This window comes from Cyanistes caeruleus, chromosome 3 (assembly GCF_971803275.1).
Source record: "Cyanistes caeruleus chromosome 3, bCyaCae1.hap1.1, whole genome shotgun sequence".
Taxonomy (NCBI): Eukaryota; Metazoa; Chordata; class Aves; order Passeriformes; family Paridae; genus Cyanistes; species Cyanistes caeruleus.
The window spans coordinates 106,855,384-106,877,375 of record NC_141703.1 but is presented as its reverse complement, the minus strand read 5'-3'; the positions used below and the strand labels follow the sequence as shown (position 1 = coordinate 106,877,375).

Sequence of the window (21,992 nt, the reverse complement as noted above, 5' to 3'; positions counted from 1 at the left end):
TGCATTAGTGTATAACTCTGACCTTCATACAAAGTGTTAGCAAGTTTTCTTCACAGTGTAGTCAGACAAAACAATCCCTTTCCAGACCAGGAACCAAGGACACCACTGCAGGCCCAAAAAGTACAAACAACAGTGAATTGAGCAGAGCGATCTGGGAGGATGGGACTTCATTACCTGAAGCTGTAATTGGACAATTAACCCAATATGTAAATGGAACAAAACTTATAAAAGTGTGAACACTCGTGACAGGGTGTCCACCTTGGGTGGAGCCTTGGCCTGGCTCCTGTACTGCCCAGGGTGTATCCTTTGAAAGCCTTTTAATAAATATCTACTTTATTCCTTGAGCTCTGTCCAGCCTCTGCCCCAGGTAGCCTCTAAAGGCTTCAAAACATTTCTGATAATGCACAACCCTTGTGATTATTGCAAAGCTATCTTGAATTCAAATATTATGAAAGTGTGAAATATACAGATGTGTTTTCAGATCTTAAAAAATATTTTCATCACACCTTCTGTTTGCTCTTTACATTAATTACCATTGCTTTTGCCTGCCATGAGAACCATTTCCTTGTAAGCCTTTATTGTGTTATTTTTAACAATCTGGAGCAATCTGGACTAAGTATTGTGGGTGCTCAAGTCAGCACTTCATGGTCTTTGAGAAGTTTGGGATTCTGAGGCTGATAGTATAAATCTTTCTTTTAAAAAAGTACAGCAGTTGGGTTACTTTACAAAGTAGTGGAAGCAATTCACTCCCGAGTGTTAATTACAAAATAAATATGTATTAGAAAAATGGAAATTTGATATTTAAATACCTTAGTACTTGGTAGTAATCTAGAACACTTTTATTATTGTTCCTGTAATGTCTCTGGTGTACCTGTGTTGTAAAAGTCCAGAATAAAGGTACTTGTGGAACAAAATCTGTTTGATTCTGTCATTATTATAACATATATTTGAATAACAGTGAAATATTCAACTGGAATATGCTACATACTACTGAAACCCTTCATGGAAACTCATGAACACTCACAGGTGACCTCAGGGCTCAGAGAGTAGAGGATTTTGTCAATTTGTGTGGAGCTGGTGGCATGGGATCATACAGCTCAAAAATAAGGGAGATTACAAGTGCAAACTAAAATTGTGGCAACATTTGTTCTTCAGTCTTCAAAATTGTTAATGAAATGGGATTATTTGGCTACTCTGTTCAAGGTGTGTTATTCATGGATTTGGTGGGGGGACACTGTACATGTGTATTTTCTGCGACTTTTTGGGAGTGGGGTTTTGTGGTTTTGTTTGTTGATTTGCTTTATTTTCACGTTCTGAATTTGTCTGTGAACTGTCCAAGGAGTGAGAATTTTCTGAACTCTAGCAGTAAGCAAAGTTTGAAGTTCACTGAATGGTCCTAGAATAGCTGTCCTTGATGCAAGTTAAACTTAGTATTAGTTTTTTTTTGTTTCTTGGTGAACAAACAAAATAGGAAATCAATAATTAAGTAGGCTGAGATAGTTTCTGTTGCAATCACCCCCATAATTGCTTCTTTCCCATCACCCTCCCACCAAAGCCAAAACCAAACTCAACCCCAACCAACCAGCAACAAAAAACCCCCAACAAACAAAACCCCCCACAAAACCCATGTTCATCTCATTGCTACTTGGAATTTTTCCTTAAAGGACAAATGGAGGGTGCCTGACACTGGTATTTGGTCTAGAAAGAGCTAGCTGACCAGCAGTGAGACAAGATTTCATTTTTAATTTTAGATCTTGCATCCTGTTTATTTTAGTAAAAGGTTGCCATATCATGTTGTCATTCATGTTTGCTGGCATCTGCCTTTGCCAAAACACATACTTTGAAAGTGCTTACCTGTTTTTCCCAATAATTACACATGTAAATAATGAGCTAATTAAAGAACAGCTTTTCCCTTCAAGATACCTTCTAACAGAATGAGTTTAGTTTTGTTTTGTTTTCATAGACTTGTTTTGTTTTTTTTCCCTGTGTGTCTTGGCTATGTGTGAACTGTTTGAAATGCCAGATTCATAAAATTGTATCATGGCCAGTTTGCCTTGTTTTGAGACCTCTATGGAAAAAAGTTCCTCTGTTACTTGGGGAGTTCATAGCCTGTCTTTGCCCCAAACTGAGGTGAAGGGGAAGCTTGCCAAAAGGTAAAGCTGTGGGCAAAGAACAGGTCAGGGCCCGGCTGTGGGACCCTGCTTTTTGCTTGTCCTGGACTTGGAAAGTGCTGGGAGCCTGATGAACTGAATGGGAGGGCTGGTGGGGAAGCTGAGTAGGTCCTGTGTGCTGTTAAAGGGTCTAAAAGAACAGGGTGCTATCATGTGTGCAAGTTCAGATCTGTGTTGGACAACAGATGTGAGCCTCCCCCAAAGTCAAGTGTTACATGACTGCAGTGCAGTTCTAGCAACTCTTTTAATACTAGAAAGAGGGGTGACTTGCTAGTTTGGACTCATTAATATTGTCATATTGTTCATTACTTATACTGACTATGCCTTCATTAATCTAGTTTCTGTAGATTCTACCTCAGTAAGCAACCTGATTCAGAATAACTGATAAACTTAGGATGCTTCTCTTAAGAAGCTGTCTGGCAAGTTGAACATTTGTTTTTTTCAGCTGCATTTCCTAAGATCAATTGTTTGGGTTGGAAAAGACCTTAAAAATCATGCAGTTCCAACCCCACTGCCATGCACAGGGATGTGTCCAGTGCAGGTAAAGGAAAGAAGAACATTCAAATTTGAATCCTGCTTATTGTTCTCCTCCTCCTCACAGGATATGTACATCTTGTGCTGGAAACCTTTAATGAGCTTTTGCTCCATGTAGGACATGAAATGTAACTGCATGGGCTGTGTGATAATTTGGATTTGGGAGAGAGGCTGTGGTTCTGGGCTGTGTTTGCATGTCTGACCTGTACTAAAGGACTGTGAAAGCTTCCACTCTCTTGTCTGTCTGGTGTGTTGCTGGAAGTTTTTTATCATGACCAAATGAAAGTGTATTTTGTAATGTGGTGCATTGGGACACCACACCAGGGCTTGTGAACAAAGGGGTCTGTAAACTTTGTCACACAATCACCCACTCTGTGGCTTAACATTTAAAAGAAATTAGGAGTTCAATTAGTGTGCACATTCTTAAAGACACTAAATCCTTAGCTCAAACAAAAAAAAAAAGTGAGAATAATTATGAATATTTCTTAGAATAAATGAATGATGGACTATAAAAAATCAGATTTAAAAATAAGGGAGATATATATTAACAGCTCTTTGCTGTGTAAGAGGCTGCATGATGTGTGGCATTACACATAATTCTAGCCATCACTCTGCAATGAATTCTCCAGTGGATGTCTTTACTCCCTCCTTGGTGATGCAGAGGTATGTTTTGTCCTTTGCAAAGGAAGACAGATGCTGAACTACTTTCAACGTAGTGGCTGGGCTGTTTTTTTCCCATGGTTTTGTGTGTTTTAGCCTTGTGGAATTCTTGTGTGCCTAGATACAAATACACAAACAAAGAAAATTAATGCAAGTTTAGGGGAGGTATTTGCCATAAATCCAAGATATATTAGAATGCTTTGGCATTTGCAGTGCTTGTAGTATTTCTGTCGAGATCTCTATTGTTGGTTTCATATATCTTATGTTCTTTGTGATGGTTTTTAATTTATTTTTTTTTTTAAAGCAGAACTGTTTAGGTACAGTAAATGTGAAGTACTGAATGTTCAGAGAACAATTCTGGTTAAAGGGGACCTCTCAGTACTGTTTATAGCTCAGCCTCCTGCTCAGGAGTGGGTTGATGTTGAACTGGGACTGGATTGTTCAGGATTTTGTTTTCTTGCATGTCACACCTACAGGAATAGAGATTCTACACCCTCTCTGGGGCCTTGGTCCTAAGAGAATATTTATTTTCTTCTCTCTAGCTGGCACCCCTTGTCAATTTTTGCATGTATTCTACTTGCAAATCTTTCATCCTGTACCAGTTCAGATGACAATTGAAAAAGGCTCTTAACTGGCAGTGCACAAACGATACTAAACTAAACTGCTATAGATGGTAATGTAGGTGTAGCTTTGTAAAAGCTGAACGTGAGTTCAAGCTCTCCAAGAGGAGAAGGAAAATTTTTAATATGGCTTTTTTAGGAGGGTTATATACAGTTTACAGGTTATACATTTATTTCTGGAATAATAAATAGCCAGGTTACTCTGATGTAAAGAGTAAAATGTGATGAAAAATTAAGCACATTAATTCTTTGCATAGCTAACAATGCTGTTTTTCTTCCTTGATGACTTGGAAGTATTAGTATTATTATTACAAGCTTTATTTTTCATCTGTAGCTCACAAATGAAGAGGTTAATTTCCTACAAGTCTCGGACTAGTTGAAGTTTTGGCTCATGGTTTTTCTTCCTTGTTATTCCCTTGTGCTGGTGCATATCAAGTTGACCTCAAATAAGGAGGCTGAGCTGACTGAAACTTTGGGACTAACCTGTTGTCCTGCTTGGCTTCAGTTTGTACGTTTTTCTTTGGCAGCTCTCCAGGCTGTAAATTGGAGCTAGTACTATATTCTAGGCTTAGTTCCAGTAAAAAAGATATTACTTTTATTTTTTGTTATGAGTTTCAGGTGTGAGAGGGGGTATAAGCAATCAGATTTGGAGATAATCACATACATACTTACATTTTTTAATCAAGACTATAGTGCACTGCATTTTCTGTTTTGTATTTTAATTATAGACAGGTACTTGAAAATACAGCTTTTCATGCAGGTCAGCCAGTGCAAATTGTCTAAGTTCCTTTAGAAAGAGAAAAAAAAAATATACTAGGTTGTACTTTATACTACTTAGTATAAGTGTATAATTACTTTTAAAATTATAAGAATGTTATAATGAGTGGAAAATTACTAAAAAGGACAATTCTGTCCAACATATAATGCATTACTATGTTGTTCAACCTATTTGCTGTTGAAGCTTATCCATCTGTAATGAGTGCTTAGTAATACTAGTTTTCTACAAAAAAGGTTTTGTATAAACAAAGCTTATATCAAAATTTTATATGAAACATGTCTCTAACTTAACTGGTTGTTTTAGAAGGTGCATATAGTCTTAAGTAGACAAGACGAATCTGAAATTGCAGAAAAATAAATTTATCTACCCAGTAAATAAATTGTTCATCTTTTATTTCTTAGCTCCTAATATTAGACAAGGGTTCATTCCATGATCTCTGAAGTTTTCTCAGTAGTACTTCATAATAAGACTAGTTACACCTGCATGTGCAGTGTATCAGGATGACTAACCCTGGCAAGTTGCAGACTTTCTAACTTTGTAGTTCTGCTTTGAATTGCTGCAAGAGGTTTTCTCTGTGTGCCAGGTTACCTCATCACTTCAGGTATTTAAAATTCTGCTGTAAGCTTCACTGTCTTGATGTGCCTTGAGCTGAGTCTTGCATGGTAATGAACTACTAGTTAAAACTCTCCCCTGTCTTGTTTGCAATTTTCTTCAGTCATATTAATTCAAAACTTGAATCATAAGCTTTATAATATTTTGACAGACAAATCACATTGTAGACAAGACTCATGTGCTTGGAGGCTGCAAAATAAATGATGTCTAAAATTATTGGGCTCTCCCTAATATCTCATACAGCTACAATCCCATTGGAAGGGAGATGTCTTGGAAGTTATATCATATGTACTTAGGAGCTTAAATCATATGTAAGGGGCTATATGGTATGAATCAGACAGCTGCTGGGCAGTGTTTTTTCGGCAGTTACATGCTTAACAGATTTGGGTGATGCAGCAAATCATACAGTTTTAGTCAGATTAGAGATTATGAACCTTAATGTTTCACAAGAATAACCCTGCTATGCAAAATCTGAAGTCTTCTGTTTTCCATAAGGTTAAAATATTCAGTATAACAACTTGGAGAATCTGATGTTTACCTTTTTGTGGATAATACAAGCTAGTTAATGACTAATATTTCTTGGTATTCATTCTAACTGAAGTCTGGAAAAAACAAATGTTTAGATTGCACCCTGCAAATGCTTGGCCGTGAATGACATAAACTTGTATAAACTACTCACAGCAGCCCTTAACAACAATACTTTATTTTTGCTTGCTTGTCTTCTGTGGGAATAGACTTGATTGCCTTGGAGTTACAGACATTTCTCAAGTACACAAGTTCTAATTGTACTTCCAGTACACTGACAGTAAATTATGAAGACTTGGCATTGTGGACTGTATAAATGTTTGAGTGTTTGGCTTCCATTATTGGTCCTGTCTGCAGTGAAAGCAGTTAAAAATTAAATTTAGAAAAGTTTGTGCTGTGGAGATACTGTGGTGCCTCTGCTGAGGTGACCAGAGCTGGTGTGATAATGGTGTTCCTCCTCTCACCCCAAATATCCCAGATCTTATTTTCTAATCACTAGAGGTGACTTTTTCTCCCTTAAAATGATCTTCTCAAAAGGCTGCTTTTCCAGGCGTTCCAGGGAGCAGAGCAGGCATGCTGGCAGATTTGAATGTGTGTTCTGTGTGAACAGCCCCCACAGCCCCTGAGCCTGCAGAGACAACACTCCCTGATCAAACCAGGGACGGCTGATCAAAGCTGGCAGAGTGGTCAGTAATAAAAGCAGTAGTCCTTCCTTCTCATTCCATGCTTAATACTTGTTTTTTTCTAGCTATGGTGCTGTGTAAAAATCTCACGCAGGCTTTTCTCTCCTGGAGCATTGTGAAGTTTTGTTTGTTACAATAAAACACAGAGGTAAATTAAAAGTGGTTGATGACTAACACTTAGGCCAGGAAGAAACCTGCAATTACAGGATATTTATGTGTGTGACAGAGGGATTGAGAGTATGCTTGTGCATGACAAAGGAAACAAATCATGTCTTCTAGATCATGCACAAGTACATGCACTTGCACTTGTTAGATTCTAAAACTAATAGAATGTAAGGGGTTATTTAATCAGGTGGAATACTGTCGGTTTATTGAGAGGAAAATTGTTACAAGGAGAAGGGTTTGGAGAGGCAGTAAAGAAGCCAGAATTTGCTGTAGGTACCTTTTCTCAAACCATCTTTTTCAGTCTCTTAAGATGGCTGTCCATTTAAATCTGCCTCAAGCTTGACAAAGAAGCAATCCTATAGTAAGGCGAGGTTGTGTTTGTTTGATATTTATCAAGAATGAGAATTTTAAGTTTCTAGCATATCTTTCAAATAGTGACCTATTCAGTAGTTTGAACATACCAGCTGTTGATCTGAACCATTATATTATGACTTTATTTTTAAGTTCTGGATGTGAAATGACACATTTAAGGGAGGTGAAATAAGACTTGTGGAAATGAGCAATGAAGCTGTAGCTAGAGCAGCTGGGCAGTTTTCTGTCAGGGAATTCTAATAACAATTCTTCCTCCATCGTGTTTTTTCAACCAAAGTGGGGATGAGTGACAAAGGTAGTGAGGAATATTTGGTGTTTTATTTCAAATAAATTGGGAGTTCTAACTTCTGATTTAAAAGCTTTTTTTCTGCTTGGTAGACAAATAAGTCTTTCAGTTTTAATTTCTTGTGAATTTATGTAGAAAGATAAGTCCCTAGCCTTGTGTTGAGCTTCATTTATTGCAATTAATGTTTTCAATATGGAAGTCAAACTGATTGCAGCAGACTTGAAATCCAAGTTTGAAAAGAAACCTGTGTCTTATGTTTGCTGCTGTGAGAAGCTAATAAAAACTCCAAACCCACAATATACAAACCAGCTTTAAAACAAAATTAAAGAGTTGTTGAAGTCTATTATTTTGTCACTGTGCAGGGCTTTTACAACCCATAGGAGGTGTGTGAGCTGGTTCTCACCACACAAATAAATGTTTTCAAAATGGTACCAACTCGTGCTTCCAGATTACTGGAGTCCTGCAAGAATTAATAACACTTGACTGCCAAGAGGGGAATTGCAAATTATTTTTACAAAAATTCCATTTTTTTCCCTAAAGTCTCTTGCACAGCTACTTTGCTTTGATTGCAGCTTTGTAGTAGTGCTGTAGTAATCCCTGACTCCCCCAAACCTTGATTTCTGTTAACACAAAGGTGGTCTGTTAGCAATAGCTAGCGGTGGAATCAAATGGGAATTGATAAGCTGTTCTGTACAGTGTCATTGAAATGAATTCTGGTAAATAAAACATCTGAGTTCTTTCCAGATTAAGGTACTTTTAAGCATTTGTTGATATGAAGACTAGAAACAGTTTTGAATGTTCCACTAATAAATACATTCTTAGAAAAGAAACAGTAAGCTGCCTTTAACATGGGGAGAAAATCTAATGCTTGGTTTCCAGTTAAATAGTAATGAATAACAAGAGGAACTTGTGAACTTATAATAAAAATGCATTAGTAAACCAGATGAATTTTTGACTCTGTTGTGTCCATATTACAAACAAATTAATAATTATATTGTTCCTGTAGGTTACCCGTGAATGTGATTAATGTTCAGTGTTACATTTTCTACTGTGCTCTGGCAATATGGAAACCTGAATGTTTAGCGAGAACACAATTCCAAATTAAAGCAATAAATCAGAGTTAGTGAAGTAAGGTGTGCAGAGTGCCCCACTCCTCGACAGTCACTGAGAGAGGGCAGTGTCTTATCCCACTTCTTTTGGCAGCAAGAGCCTCTTTATCAGCTACTGTCGTTCCAGTCACGCTTGTGTTCACGTCTTTGCTACATGCTCTGCTGATTACCTTGGAAAAGGGCAATGCTGTAACTGTTCAACTGACCTTTCAGTTTATTTTCTCTTGTGTAATATGAAACATGAGCTAACGCAGCCTTAGTCTACTGATTTTGAGAAAATCTGTCGCTGCGTTTCTGCAGCTTTCTGCTCAGATGTGATGGGGTTTCTCTGTAGTAACATTAATTCCAGAAACTCCATCAACTTCAGATATCATCACAACAGTGAAGCAAATTATTATAGCTAAAAGAGGAGCTTTAGTGTACAATTCATGAATAATAAAGACTACTTAGAAGAGGAATAGTGAAACAATGACTATTAAATGAAGAAATCCTATACCTAAATAAATGATGTATGCTGCTGGTAAATTTGTTTCCTTACATGCAGAGAAAAAATATATAGAACTCTCATTATTTTATAATTGCTGTCTTATTTAGACTGTATCCTCATGATAGGGAAGCTGTAGTACTTTGGTAGATACAGAATATACATAGCTGTGCTATTCCATGAGGTTGTAACTTGGCGTACTATTGTAAGCTTAGGGGTTTGTCTGTGGGTTTTTTTTTGTTTTTTTTTTTTTTTTTTTTTTTTTTTTGTTATTTTTTAAATTTTCTTTATTTGGGCTTTTTTTTTTTTTGTCTTTGTTCCTTGAGGATTGTGTGCTTTAGTTGCTCAGTTTTTTTAAATTACTTTATTCCTTTTATTCCATTAGAGGGTTAAAGTAAATGACTTTCTTGTAGGGAGTGTTGATACATGCACAGTTCTTTCTTCTTCTCTCCTGGAACTGATCTCTAAGTAGTTTGCTGGGCTTCTGATGGAAATAAAATGCCTCTTGGTCCTTCTAAACATTAGTAATTTGTTACACTTACCCTGCAAGGTACATCCATGTGTTTCTAATAAACTGAAGTAGGTGAGATGGAGTGTGTATAAGAGAGTCTCTAAATATTGGCCAGGGGGGAGGTCGGTGGGGAGGGGGATTGGGATTGGTTTAGATAAACCAGTGGAGCAATTGTTAATAAATAATTGCATTAATTTTGCATTTGGTTCTGCACTGAGACCTCTGTGTGTTCATTCTGAAGCTGATGACGAAAACATTGCAGTGGTCAAATACTGCCAAAATAACTAAGTTACTTTAATGGTTAAAGCAGGGGAAGATGCTGCTGGTCATCAACAAATAATCTTGCTAAAATACTATGGACTGATACTTATCTGTATTAGACCTCACAGCTTATAGGTCTTTACATCTCTGCTAGAAATTGCTGGTAGTATGTCAAGTAAATCTGTAGTTCCCCTTTTTCTGCCCATTTTTTGTCATGCTTCTATGTACTAGACTTTTTGTTAAGTTTTGTTGACTTCCATGGCATTGTACTCTAAAATTATTTTGCAAGGAAATGATGCTGAATCAGATGCCTTGTCTTGTGTTGACGGCTTTCAACAGAGCAAGTGATTGTGCATTATTTATCCCAAGCAAATATTTCTTAATTTTTGATGCTGCATTTCGTTTGAGATGTGAACTACATTAGTGTTTTACGCATAAATGCTTTACCTCAGCATTCTGAAATCATGAAACATCCAAAGAGAATTGGGAATTATTATCTGCCAAGTAGAGAAAATTTAGGAAAGCTATTTTTCAAGCTTTTGCCTTTCTTGCTTACTCTTATGAGTTCTCTATTGGATGGTCTTCTAGCAGCTAGTAAAACATGTTTTTGGTAGGAATTACAACATAAATGGTTTAAGCTTGTAAATTCCTTATTGGAATAACTAGATCCTCAGTTTACTTTGGTATCTGTTGATTATTTTACCCCTGAAAGGAACTTAATGTCATTGGCCAACCTGCAGAAGCCTTAATTTTCAGGTAAAGGTGTGTTTTAAATTGACTCTGATGTTGGAGAGAGGTAAATTGCTTTGTAGTGAACACTTTTGTAAATGGAACAATTATAACATTTGGGGAATTCAGATTTAGGTATGGAGAAACTTTTTAAGATCATGATTTCAGAATCATGTAACAACTGTACTTTTAACCTGCGGAAAAGGAAAATTAAGTGGTCATCTCCTGGATCTTTAAAATCATCCACTGCTATCTTGTGCTTCTAAAGCATCTCTCTCTCAGAATTGTTCTAATATTTCAAAGGTTGCATGTGTTGCATGTTCTTGATGTTCCTTGATCTATTTAAATATGTATTAAAAAGATTTCTTGAATGGGACAGGATTTGCTTGCAGAAAGTGCAAGTCAATCAACTACAACTATAAAATTGGTAGAAGTACAGTAAAACAGAAGAACAGTAAATCTGTTGTTCTCAAGTAGTCATACCCACCCAGGATTTACTGTGCCTTTACTTCCTATTTTCCTTAAGTGTGGTTACTCTGTGAAATACTCTGAATAGCCAAATTAAAAGTTCCTGACAGGGGTGGAGAAAAGAATGAAGTAAAACTGAAGACTCCTGTTTTGGTGTATTTTCCCTAGTAACAAATGACATTGAAGAAGCTGCAAACAGGAATTTTACATCTGTTCTAGTTCAGAGTGCTCTGGTGCCTTTGATTTGCTGGACAGCAGAAATTTGCTTTAGGAAGAGCTTTATCTCTCCCACTTCAGTCTTCCTTCAATCCATTGCTTTCTAACCAGTTGAATGATGAGAGATTGAGGGAATAACAGGCTACAGAGTAAAGGGGAAGATGAGAATCAGACTTGCTGATCTGAGCAGGGCCTCTGCACTGGCTTTCACTGCATCAGTGTAAGTCTTTGTAACTGCATCTACAAGTGATTACAGCAATATTAGAAAGAGGTAACAACCCCATAAAGCTATGGACTGTGGTCCATGACACTGGCATTAAATGTTAGTACTTGCTGGAAAATGGAGGATTTGGTTATAGAGAGTATGTTATTGGGAATTTTCTTTCATTTCTTGTTTCCTTTGGTATATGCAGAATTGGGCTTTCCATATGGATAGCAGATACCATTATCAAAGTCTCTCCTACTTGCTTTCATATTTTGAATAAATTAGCATTAATACTGGGCCAATACTGTAGAAGTGTAAACTATGACAAAAAGGCTGATGTGGGCAAAAATCTAGAAGATTAATAGCTACTAAAACCAGCATCATAAGCAGAAGAGGGGCTAAAATCATTAATTTCAGTGTTGTCGCCACAGGTTTTACAGTAAGCTGACTGACTGTTCTATAAACTGCAGTCACAACAGCTTTGTAAAATAGCATGAGAATGGCCCTAAAAATGTCTTGAAGTTTTGTAGCCATCTTGATGTTCAGCACCAACCTCTTTAAATGAGAGTATCTTGTATGCTGCCAAGGCCTTTTTGGTTATTAGTTTCTGTTTAGATTCCTGTGATGCTTAAGAAACTAAAGCTAATCTGGTTAAATTTAAAAGTTTAAAATACTACAATACCCCTTTGTTATTTTATGAGGTGTCCAGGAAGGAGTTAGTACCTCTTCTGCATGGAAGAATAAAGATGTGAAAGCTTTACATGGGGCTCTAATTCAGTGCTTTGACTTACAATCAGACTTCAATAATCTGCCAAAAGTCTTATTTCAATAAAGCATTCAACTTTGGGGAGGAAGGAGAAGCTTAGCTTTATTTTGCTTATGCTCCATATTGAGGCTGACAATTTTAACATACACCTGGAACTTTTTTAATAGGTTCAATAGTTGAATTAACTCAGTGGTTATAGGAACTGCAGAACCAGGGGTATTTGTATATCAAAGTTACAAAATAAATAGAACACTGTTTTTTGGCATAAGGCTGTATAATTTTGAATTAAACTGAGAGCTCTTTACTTCTGTTGTATAAGGTTTAGTTGTATAGGTATCCATAAGAAAAAAAAAAAAATATTTGAGAGTGTTTCAGTGATAGAAGTGTGAGGAATAAGTGCTCACCTGACATGCCAACTCTTGAAGTGGCTACTGATGTAATATTGTCTTTACATGTTCACTTGGAAGGTTATTTTATTGGTAGGATACTTGTTTACTGGATAGTCATTATAGTAATTCATGTTTGATGTTTTAATCCTGCCTCTATGGAAAGTCAGCCAATTCCTACACTTCTATTGTAAGGCTTTAAACAAAGCTGCATAAAAAAGCATGGGATTTAAAGCAATGCTGTGTTACAAATTATGAATGTAACAAAAGGAAAAGACTGTTGTGACTGTGTTTCAGGTGATGTTTACGATTGCCAGTGTTTCACACTGAAATAATGATGGGGAGGGCAAAAATGTTGGTGTAAAAGCATTTGATAATAGAGTTATAATTTGTTTCAATCTAGGTGTTCAGTGTTCTTGGGCTAATGCCAAGACTGAAATCTTTTCAGTAAGTCTGAAGACAACAATTTCAGTATTGCAGTTTTAAGAAGCATTGATCTACTAACAGAGGCTAGATGAATGAATATGGGACTTGAAAATCTTGCTTTTTCATAAAAACTCCAGGAGTGCACCATAAGCAGCTCCCCTTCTGCTGCCTGCACTTGTCAGAAGTGTGTTGCTGTACCTGTAGTAAAGGACTTCACGTACCACTTCTTTCAGTCACTTCAGATGCTCTGTTCAGAGTTCTGTGGGTCCTCTTGTTGCTCAGTTTAGGTTTTTTTTTTTGTTTCAAAGGTAATGACTTTACTTTTCAACTCATAGTTTGGTACAGTTTTTACCTGGTAATCCTCATCAGTGTTATGCTGGGAAATTGCAAAATATTAAGAGACTTTGCAGTGTCTGAGGACTTGAAAAGTATGAAGGCAGAAGTCAGTCTTTTCTTGTTACTATAGCTCTAGCTGCTGAGGTCAACTGTCCCCATGTCCAGCATGTTGAGATTTTCACTTATGAAATGCATTCAGAGCCTGTCATATGTCATAAAGTATATATATGCACAGCTGAACATGACATAACTTTCAGTGTTGAAGAGGAGATCATAAAATGTAGTCTTAATCAAGTGTCTATATCTAGTTTTAAGACTTGCATGCTATTAGTGAACAATATAAATATTAGGAATTGGTTGAACAAAAATATTTTCTGTCATTTTCTGTGTGTAATCCTGGGGTGTCATTTTGGAAGATAAAAAGCCAGTGTTTCACAAGCCTTAGTAATGTAGAAATGAAAGCCAAAATATCTGTGAAAGTAAAACCTTAATGCAAACCCTAAATCTGGACGTGAGCATGTACTTAACTCAATCCTTTCTTTCATTCAGAGGAGCAACAGGCTGCAGTTGCTGCTTTACAAGGCCTTTCTGCTGTCTTACAAGGCCTTCTGTGGCAAGTAATGTTGTTCTGTTCCAGATGTATTTCATCTCCTGAGATGAGTTTTTGGAATAGTTCATAGCAAAAGTAATTGATCCATTTCAGGAGTTGTTTTTTCCAGAGCTTTGAGCAAACTACAGTTCCTTACTGGATAATCTCAGGAGGTGGTTAAAAAGAATAAATTCTTTTTGGTTGTAATTTTAAATCAATTACAGTGAATTGTTGCAAAAATCTTTATTTCTGAAATGTGATGCAGCAATAATACCTGAATTAACTTAGTCTGTTAAAAGAAGCATGCCTCTGTACAAATAGAAGGAGCATTCTTACTCAATGTACATGATGCTGTTTTGCTTGTTCCAAGTCTGTCCTGTATAAAAAAACATTATTGTAAAAATCTTAGACATCCTTGCTCAACAATTCATCTAATAAGTTCCTTTTCTTGCTTCACCTCGGTCTCCCCACCAAAAAAATTTATTAAGCATGTAATCTTGCTCACCGCTCTTTGCAAAGTGACCAAAGAGAAGTCTTTTTTTACAATTTTCTCAATTCACTTCATATATTAAATACCATGGTCTCTTTGTGTCACGGTTTGCTTAAACAGTGAATTTACTGAAAGAGAAAAATTGAAGCAGTGGATGTTCTTAGTGCTTTCATGACAAGAATCAAGAGTTTACAATGTCTGAATTCCTGGGTTTTTTTTGTTTTTTTTTCCCCCAAAGATACAGAATCACATAATTGCTTTCTGAAAGTCCAATTTCATCCATCCCACATTCATGAATTTGTCAGATGCTTGTTTCTCTGGAATGAGATGAATGGGTTTGATTCCTAGGGAGGGATCATGTTGAGTTAGAAGAGTAGGCCACTGGCATATGTTGCACTTCTAGGTGATGTGAAGTAAATCACAGCCTTTTTCTTTCCTGCACTGAGGTTTCAGTCCTTCTTTATGGCCTGCTGTTCTTCTCTGGTAATAAAGGATTAATTTCCTTCTCCTGCAGCTTTCAAGGGTTTGTGACTGACTTCTGTGTAAAAATGAAGCTTACCACTCCTTTTACATTCTGCTCAATATGGGAAATACCCCATCCACCAAATCACATTCTTAAAGCTGTGACGCTGTATTTGTGGCAAGAGTGGGGAGGAAAAGAATAATTTTGGTTAGATAACATATTTCAAAACCCCCTCTTCTATATTACCTGGGCCAATCTCATTGCTTCAGTTAGATCTTCTCTGAAGTTACAGCAGTTACCTATAGTAGAACAGACCTGCTTCAGCCACAGTGGAACAAGGTGGAAACAAGACATGTGACAGGCAGCAATTTTGAAACAGCTTACATATGACAGAAAAATAGGGATTTGCAGATAATGCTCCAAATATACTTCTTACTGTATTTTATTTTTCCTTAAACAATTAAATATATATACACATGCAAAACCTATATGTATGTATATAACTATACTTGTATCCTACAATAAAGAATGAGTTAAATTTCAAAGCTCTGGTGGTTGTTTTATTTTTTTCCCTGAGGAGAACCCTTCAAAAGTAGAGTAATTTGAATTTACCAGATGATATATGTTCAAATTCTGAGGCGATTTGTGACTTGCTCTGTGTTTTTTGTATTTAAGCTTTATATAAATCTTTGTGATTGCAGTTGTTTAAAATGTAAGCCAGTCAACTGAGTTTGTATATGTATATATTACACTTATAGCTGGAAATCTGACAAAATATTTTCCTTCAAGGACATAAATGAAATTGACTATCAGAGCAGTAGTAGTTAGTAATGCACTTCTGAGGATTATACCCATGAGCAAATTGTAAAGGAATAATGCAGGTGGATGGACAAAAATAGTTATGAGTATATTCGCTACAGTGTATCCTGAAGGCATTTGCAAACCTTTCTCCCTTTAAAGATGATCATCAGTCTTAATAATAAAATAAAAAAACCTCACTGGGAGATTTACATTAAAAGTAGTCATAGTACTCTAAGTTAATTCAGGTAATACTGTTTACAGCAAGTAGTAATTAGACATTTTAATCTTCTACTTTGATCTCATTAGGGGCCAAAAAAATCCAAATTTTGCAACAAATCATAGAGTTCTAAGTCCTGACACTGGAAACAGACTGCAGCTTCTTTTTCCTTAAGGAACAAGATGCTATTCCATAGTGCTGGTTTAGCATTTCTATTTCCTATTGCAAATTGTAGAAAGTGTAACAAGGCAGAAAAGTTTGGTTTTGCTGGGGTTCTTACTGATTTTTATATACTTCAGAAGACTCTTTACCATTTATGAAAAGACAAACACATTTCTAATTTACCTCAGTAATGTCTTACTGGAGACAACAAAAAAATTGTACAGGTAACATTAATTAAATGTTCAACTGCAGCTTTTAGCTGTGGTTCTGCACAAAATAGCTCATAATTTAGGGATCAAAGTTGACTCTCTTGTTTATATTGTACCCCTGATGTTACCATCAATTCCAGAAACCTACCTGGAGAAAACATAGCAAAATATGTCAAAAAACTCTAAGCTCTTACAGGCAAAGTTTTATGTTAGAGTTTTAGGGCATTTCAATTCCTACTGGTGTAAGTAGGGTATGGTCCAAATAATGACTTTTATGAAGCTGTAGTTTTTTTCCAAATTGTTGCAGTGTCAGGGACTGCAGCAAAGTCTTGCTGATTGTCTCTGTAAAGAGGTTGCCTAATGAGCCCCTTTCTGCAAGGACCAGATGGGTTTGTCCATGCTGACATGCTGTACTGCAAACTTTTCAATGGCCTGAGAATGTCTTGTCTATTAAAACTGGCTGTGAGAGAGTGGCAGGCCCATCCAGCTCTCCCTAGGAGGCTTGTGCCTGATATTAGTAAGATGGAAGGAAAAGTGCTAGGCTGTTCTGAGTGTGAAGTTCTCCTGTTGTGTTGTAATACTGGGATTTCTTGGCTGCCAATCAGGAGGTGTAGTTTTATTTAGAAAGTGCAAAATGTTCCTGTAAAGTATAGAAAGCACTGACAAACACAAAGATTGCAATTTTAGGCTGTGTAACAATCATGGAAAAATGGTATGATTTGTATTTGAGGGTTTCTTTTTTTTTTCTATTCCATTAGAGAGCAGTGAATCTTGTGTTGTGTGTTTAATTAATTTTTTTTTGGGGGGGGTTAAACTTGCTAATGTAAGAGAGACACTTGCTAATCTTTCTTAAAAATGTTCTCTGTTTTCATTGCAAGGTATGCACTGTTTTATAACCACTTGAAGAACATTGAGGAAAGTGAAGGTGGCCTTGGTAAATTTACAGAAAGTTACAAAACCTTTGGAGTTAACCAACTTGCAGATGGTGGAATATACTGCAAAGAGTGGGCACCAGGAGCAGAAGCAGTGTTTCTTGCAGGTGACTTCAGTAAGTATTCTTAGGAAAATTTCTTCCCTGCACAATGTTTTGCATCAATATTCTCTACATTTAAAGAAAATTTTGTTGCAATGATGAAATTCTGATAGTAAAAAATATGTCATGGCTTGAATGAATAATATTTTCCTGTGTGTTGCAGTAGCTTATGAAGATGTGTTTCTGTTGTGTGGTCAGTGTTAGGCATTTTTTTAATACCCCAAAGGCAATGACTCATGTCCCACTGGATCACACTGCAACTCGAGGCTGTATCTAAGCTTCCTGAAGTTCTTTTTAAAGCTTTATAACTAGACTTTTATAAAACTGTATGCAGAGAAGCAAAAATAACAGTGAAGTAATTTGCTTCATCTTCTTTTACTGATCAAACAACAGTGTTGTCTAAGGACCAAGGCCAGAATTCTCACCCATTTTGAGAGTTTAGACAAAAGTTCTGCTGGAAAATTGTAGCCTAAAATCAAGCCAAATATTACTGAATGAGTAGGTACTCTGTTTTTGTGAGGGCAGAAGGAGGAAAGATGTTAGCAGAATGGGATGGTGGCAGTATTACATGGAGGAATTGCCTTGCTTGCTCTGAGGACCAGGAAGACTATTCCCTTTGAATTTGAAACAAAAATATAAATTCTTCTGATTTGAAGGCTATCTACAGTCAAATCATGTTCTAAAGTTTTTGGATGAAAGTGGCATTCATCATTGCTCTTCAACCCTGCAATATAGTTCCTTGCTCTTCTTTTTGTTTAGGGTTTTGGAGAGTTTTGTTCTGATTTTCCCTTTCACCTCTACTCTTGCTTCTGTTAGGTCTGCCAAGGTACTAGGTCTTGCATTGCTGGTTCTTACTGAACGGGGACTTTGTCTGTGAAATTATTTACTTCATTTAACTGTGTTTCAGAAGCATGCAGATTTATTTATCTGACCTTGATTTTGCAAAAATGCTGATCTAGAGTGTGCTCAGTGTATTTATATTGCAAAAAAGCAATAGGAAAAGAAGTTCTTTGAAGCAGTTGACTACTTCAGCTTAGACACAAAGCCAAATGTTGGTCATTCCTTACCCCTGTCTGAGGAAACTATTGAAGGGAAACTCCATTGTAGGAATGTTTTTATTAAAAAAAAAAAAAAATCCTGTTTTTGATGCAGAAGTCAAACACAAAAGTTAGTGTAACACTGCTTTCAGCCATGTTCCTGTTTGATATGGTTAACATAGTGAATGATAAAGTAGCTTTTCTTGGAGTGCCGCTTGTCATTTTATTGGAATAGACATTGATAAATATGTTAGTGTAGTTCTTGCATTTTAATATTGAAATTGGATATGTCCTCTAATGCAACACTGAATAATGAGTTCTGTATAGTTCACCCACTGCTAGATAACATTGATTTCAGGTATCAATATAGACTGCAAGGCAGCTGGATCAGACTATTTTCATAGGTCAATTTTATATGTATAAATATACAGAAATTTCTCCTCCTTGTCCCTCCTCTACTTGCTGCAACTCCACCCATTGCTCAAGATTTTCATGGGATGGATGCAGGTTAAATTTATAAACACAGCTAGAGTGCATTTATTTAAAATACGTATTTTAAAAGATAGTAATATTAAAAACAGACTTTTAATAATATGTTTCATATTTTGAAAAGAGGCTTTAACTTGTAAATTGGTTTATTAGCTTGAGGGTGGGAAGTATATGTATACCAGAATAGGGTAGCTAAACACTGGAACAGTTTTCTAAACCCTACTTCATTTAAAATATTTGATGTAGTACATCGTATGAAGCAGAAATTTAATACCTTAGAGTAGTTGTATTTAGACCCTAATGAAATATGGCAAGAAGAAGGAAAAAAAAAAAATAAAAAAATTCATTGTGATGTGGATGAACTGTGTTTCTTGTATATATCAGTCAGTCATAGTAAAGTATTCATTCCCAAAGGGGACAACAGTGTACTTGGAAAGACTGGAGCAATGGAAGGTTGTCATTCAATTCCTGAATAATATTCTCATGAGAAATTGGATTGCAAAACCCTAAGATTTAGAGTCAGATTGCTACAGATATGTTTAATTAAAACTGAATCCCTTTAACCTTTCTTTAAATTTTCTAGCAGGTTAAAGTCTCAGACTAAATTTATGATTATATTGTGCTTAAGTTGGATATTGGGATAGCCTTTAATAAGATTTTTTTTTTTTAAATAAAACTTTTTTATAAAAAGAACCATAGTGTAACCACATCATGGGAAGTTGGAAATCTTAGACAAAGAAATAAACCTTGGACTTAGATGACAGAAGCTCTTTAGGTTTTAAACTGAAATATGGTGGTATATAATATAAAAAACTGTCAATTAATTTTTATTTTTTTTTTGGAGATGGATAGCAGTGTTTTCCTTAATAATATGGTATTGTCTGAGAATATCTTAATGTTTGATGTAATGACACAAAGTATTAGTGCTATTTCATCTTAAGGATCAAAAACTATTAAAAATTAAAGTGGCCAGTATCAGTTATATACAGAGACCTTGAACTATTTTTTTCCAAATTTATAATTTAGCTGATAGTTAATAATATCTTGGTTATGAATTATGTGTAGGATAAATATGACTAATTTACTTCTGTAATTATATACTGTGAAGCCTCAGTCCTGTACATGTAGTTTTTGGTGAATGACTTCTAGGCCTTAGATAATAAAAGCTTTGCTATTAAGGTATTTTGACCCAAATTATGGTATTTTTATTAATTATTCTGAGAAACTTGTAATTAATAGGATAAGTCAAATTTACAGAAAAATAACTAGTATCACTGTGTATTTTGGGAAAAAAAAAAAAAGCTAGAAACTAGTAATAGCACACAAATCTGTAAGTGCATTGGAGAATGAAAAACATGAATTCAAGAAAATCTTAATCCTTTCAGACCTAGTTTTGTCTCTTTAAAACTCCATAATTGAAGAGAAAAAGTATTGTATCTATTCGTGCTCTAGCATGATGCTTTACTCTAAGAAGTATTAAATGAACATCCCAAAACATTAAGATTTGTCAATTAGTACTTTCAGCATCTCAGTAAATCAAGTGTATGAGGCAATTAGTCAGCTGAATTTCCAATACTAGAGGCACTATCAACAATATAACTCCTTCAAAAGCTCTCAGTGATAACAATGAATATTTCATTTGTGTGCTCTGTTGCAGAGGATCCTGGTGACTACTGGCAATTTATTGCTGCTTTACAATTAACTATTTCAAAATAAGTCAGTGAACTGTGAATTTTGAGAGTAACCCACAGAATTTATTTAGGAATTGGAGCACTCACATTAGTATTTGGTCATGCAGAGGCTCAGTGAGTTATCAGTAAACAATTCCTTAATTTTGAAAAGAAAGCTACTGGTTTTAAAAAGCTTAAGAGTAAGTATGCATATATTGATTTGGAAGTCAGCATTTGTTATAATACATTGTTATATTTGTGGTTTCTGTTCTTTTATTTGTCTTCCCTCCTTCCCAGCTAACATTGATCTAAAATTTTGATAAGTCTGGAATATCTGTTTGGTTTGGTTTCTGCTTCCTTTTTCTTGCACTGGTGGGGAAGGCTTCTGCTGTGGTTGGATGGTGAAGGGGAGGGTAGGATACTATGTTCTGGGGGGATATTTGTCTATTATTTAAACTCTAACAGGATCCCTTCAGAGTGAAAAGGGTGTACCTTAAGGCATTGTACTTCATAATTTGGCTATCTCACAGCTGACGAAAATTTTATGTATCAGAATGTTTTGGATTTTTTTAATTCCAGATTTTTACTGAGATAGATTCTAGGTACTCTCATGTTATCTTACTGAATTTCTTACTGTTTCCTTCCAAGAATTTTTATAGCAAAATACTTAAGTTTGATGAGTAAAGTCAGTGTTAAAGTGCAGATGATTGAAAGTGGTAGACTGTAATATAAGGTGGCACTAATATCCAAGGAAACATCCTATCTGAGAATTAATGACACTTGTTTTTATGTCAGTGTTTGAGCTGTTTGCCCAATTTCCAACAGCTCAAGAGCAGGAACATTAATGTAATCTGCTTTAAAAATTATTAACGTGGCAAGAGGAAGACCTAATTGGCCACTGTGTAGAACAGGATAGTGTCCTTGGAAAATCTCTCCAGTTATGTTCTGATTTCATATTCCAGTGAAGTGGAATACAGGTATCTTGCTGGGATACTGGGATTTTGAAGCTCTTTCCATTGTCTGAACTGCTTCTTGTCTGACAGACTTTCTTCAAGGATGATGTGTGTTTGCTGAACTCTCTATTCTCTTTAGACATCTTTATTTGATCAGAAATTATGTGGAAATACAATTGCTATAAGAGATTTGATTTCACTTGAGAATTCAGCCTTATTTGATAAAGATTTTTCACTTTTGAAAAAATAGGTACAGTTCTTATATTGGACAAAGTCAATTGCTTGCTTAATATGCAAGGACTACTCCTTTCCTCTGTGAGAAGTGTTAATTTCTTGTGTGAAACTCCAAGTTGAGGCATGAGCCTCAGAGGTGTATGGCTATATCTTGTCAATGTGAAAACAAAATCAGGAGATGGAGCAGGAAGTCACTCAAATTGTCATTTATCTGGAAATATGCATTTAAATTGAGTTTTTTGTCACAAATGGTAGATCCCAAACCTTTATAGCTTTGAATTCTGTTCTACATTAAAGCTCAGTTCATGATTCTTTGGTATGCTAAGGGTGTAGTTTTGAGCA

The 21,992-nt window shown here is 35.8% G+C and overlaps 1 protein-coding gene across 2 annotated transcripts in view; it reads left to right on the top strand.

Moving 5' to 3' along the window:
• Window positions 1-21,992, top strand: part of GBE1 (1,4-alpha-glucan branching enzyme 1) — a 136,163-nt gene that overhangs the window by 17,158 nt on the left and 97,013 nt on the right. For both annotated transcript variants that reach the window (XM_086883562.1, XM_086883561.1), the window contains exon 2: window positions 17,113-17,282. In XM_086883562.1, coding sequence (XP_086739688.1) covers window positions 17,113-17,282 — 170 coding nt within the window. The remainder of the gene's footprint in view (window positions 1-17,112; window positions 17,283-21,992) is intronic.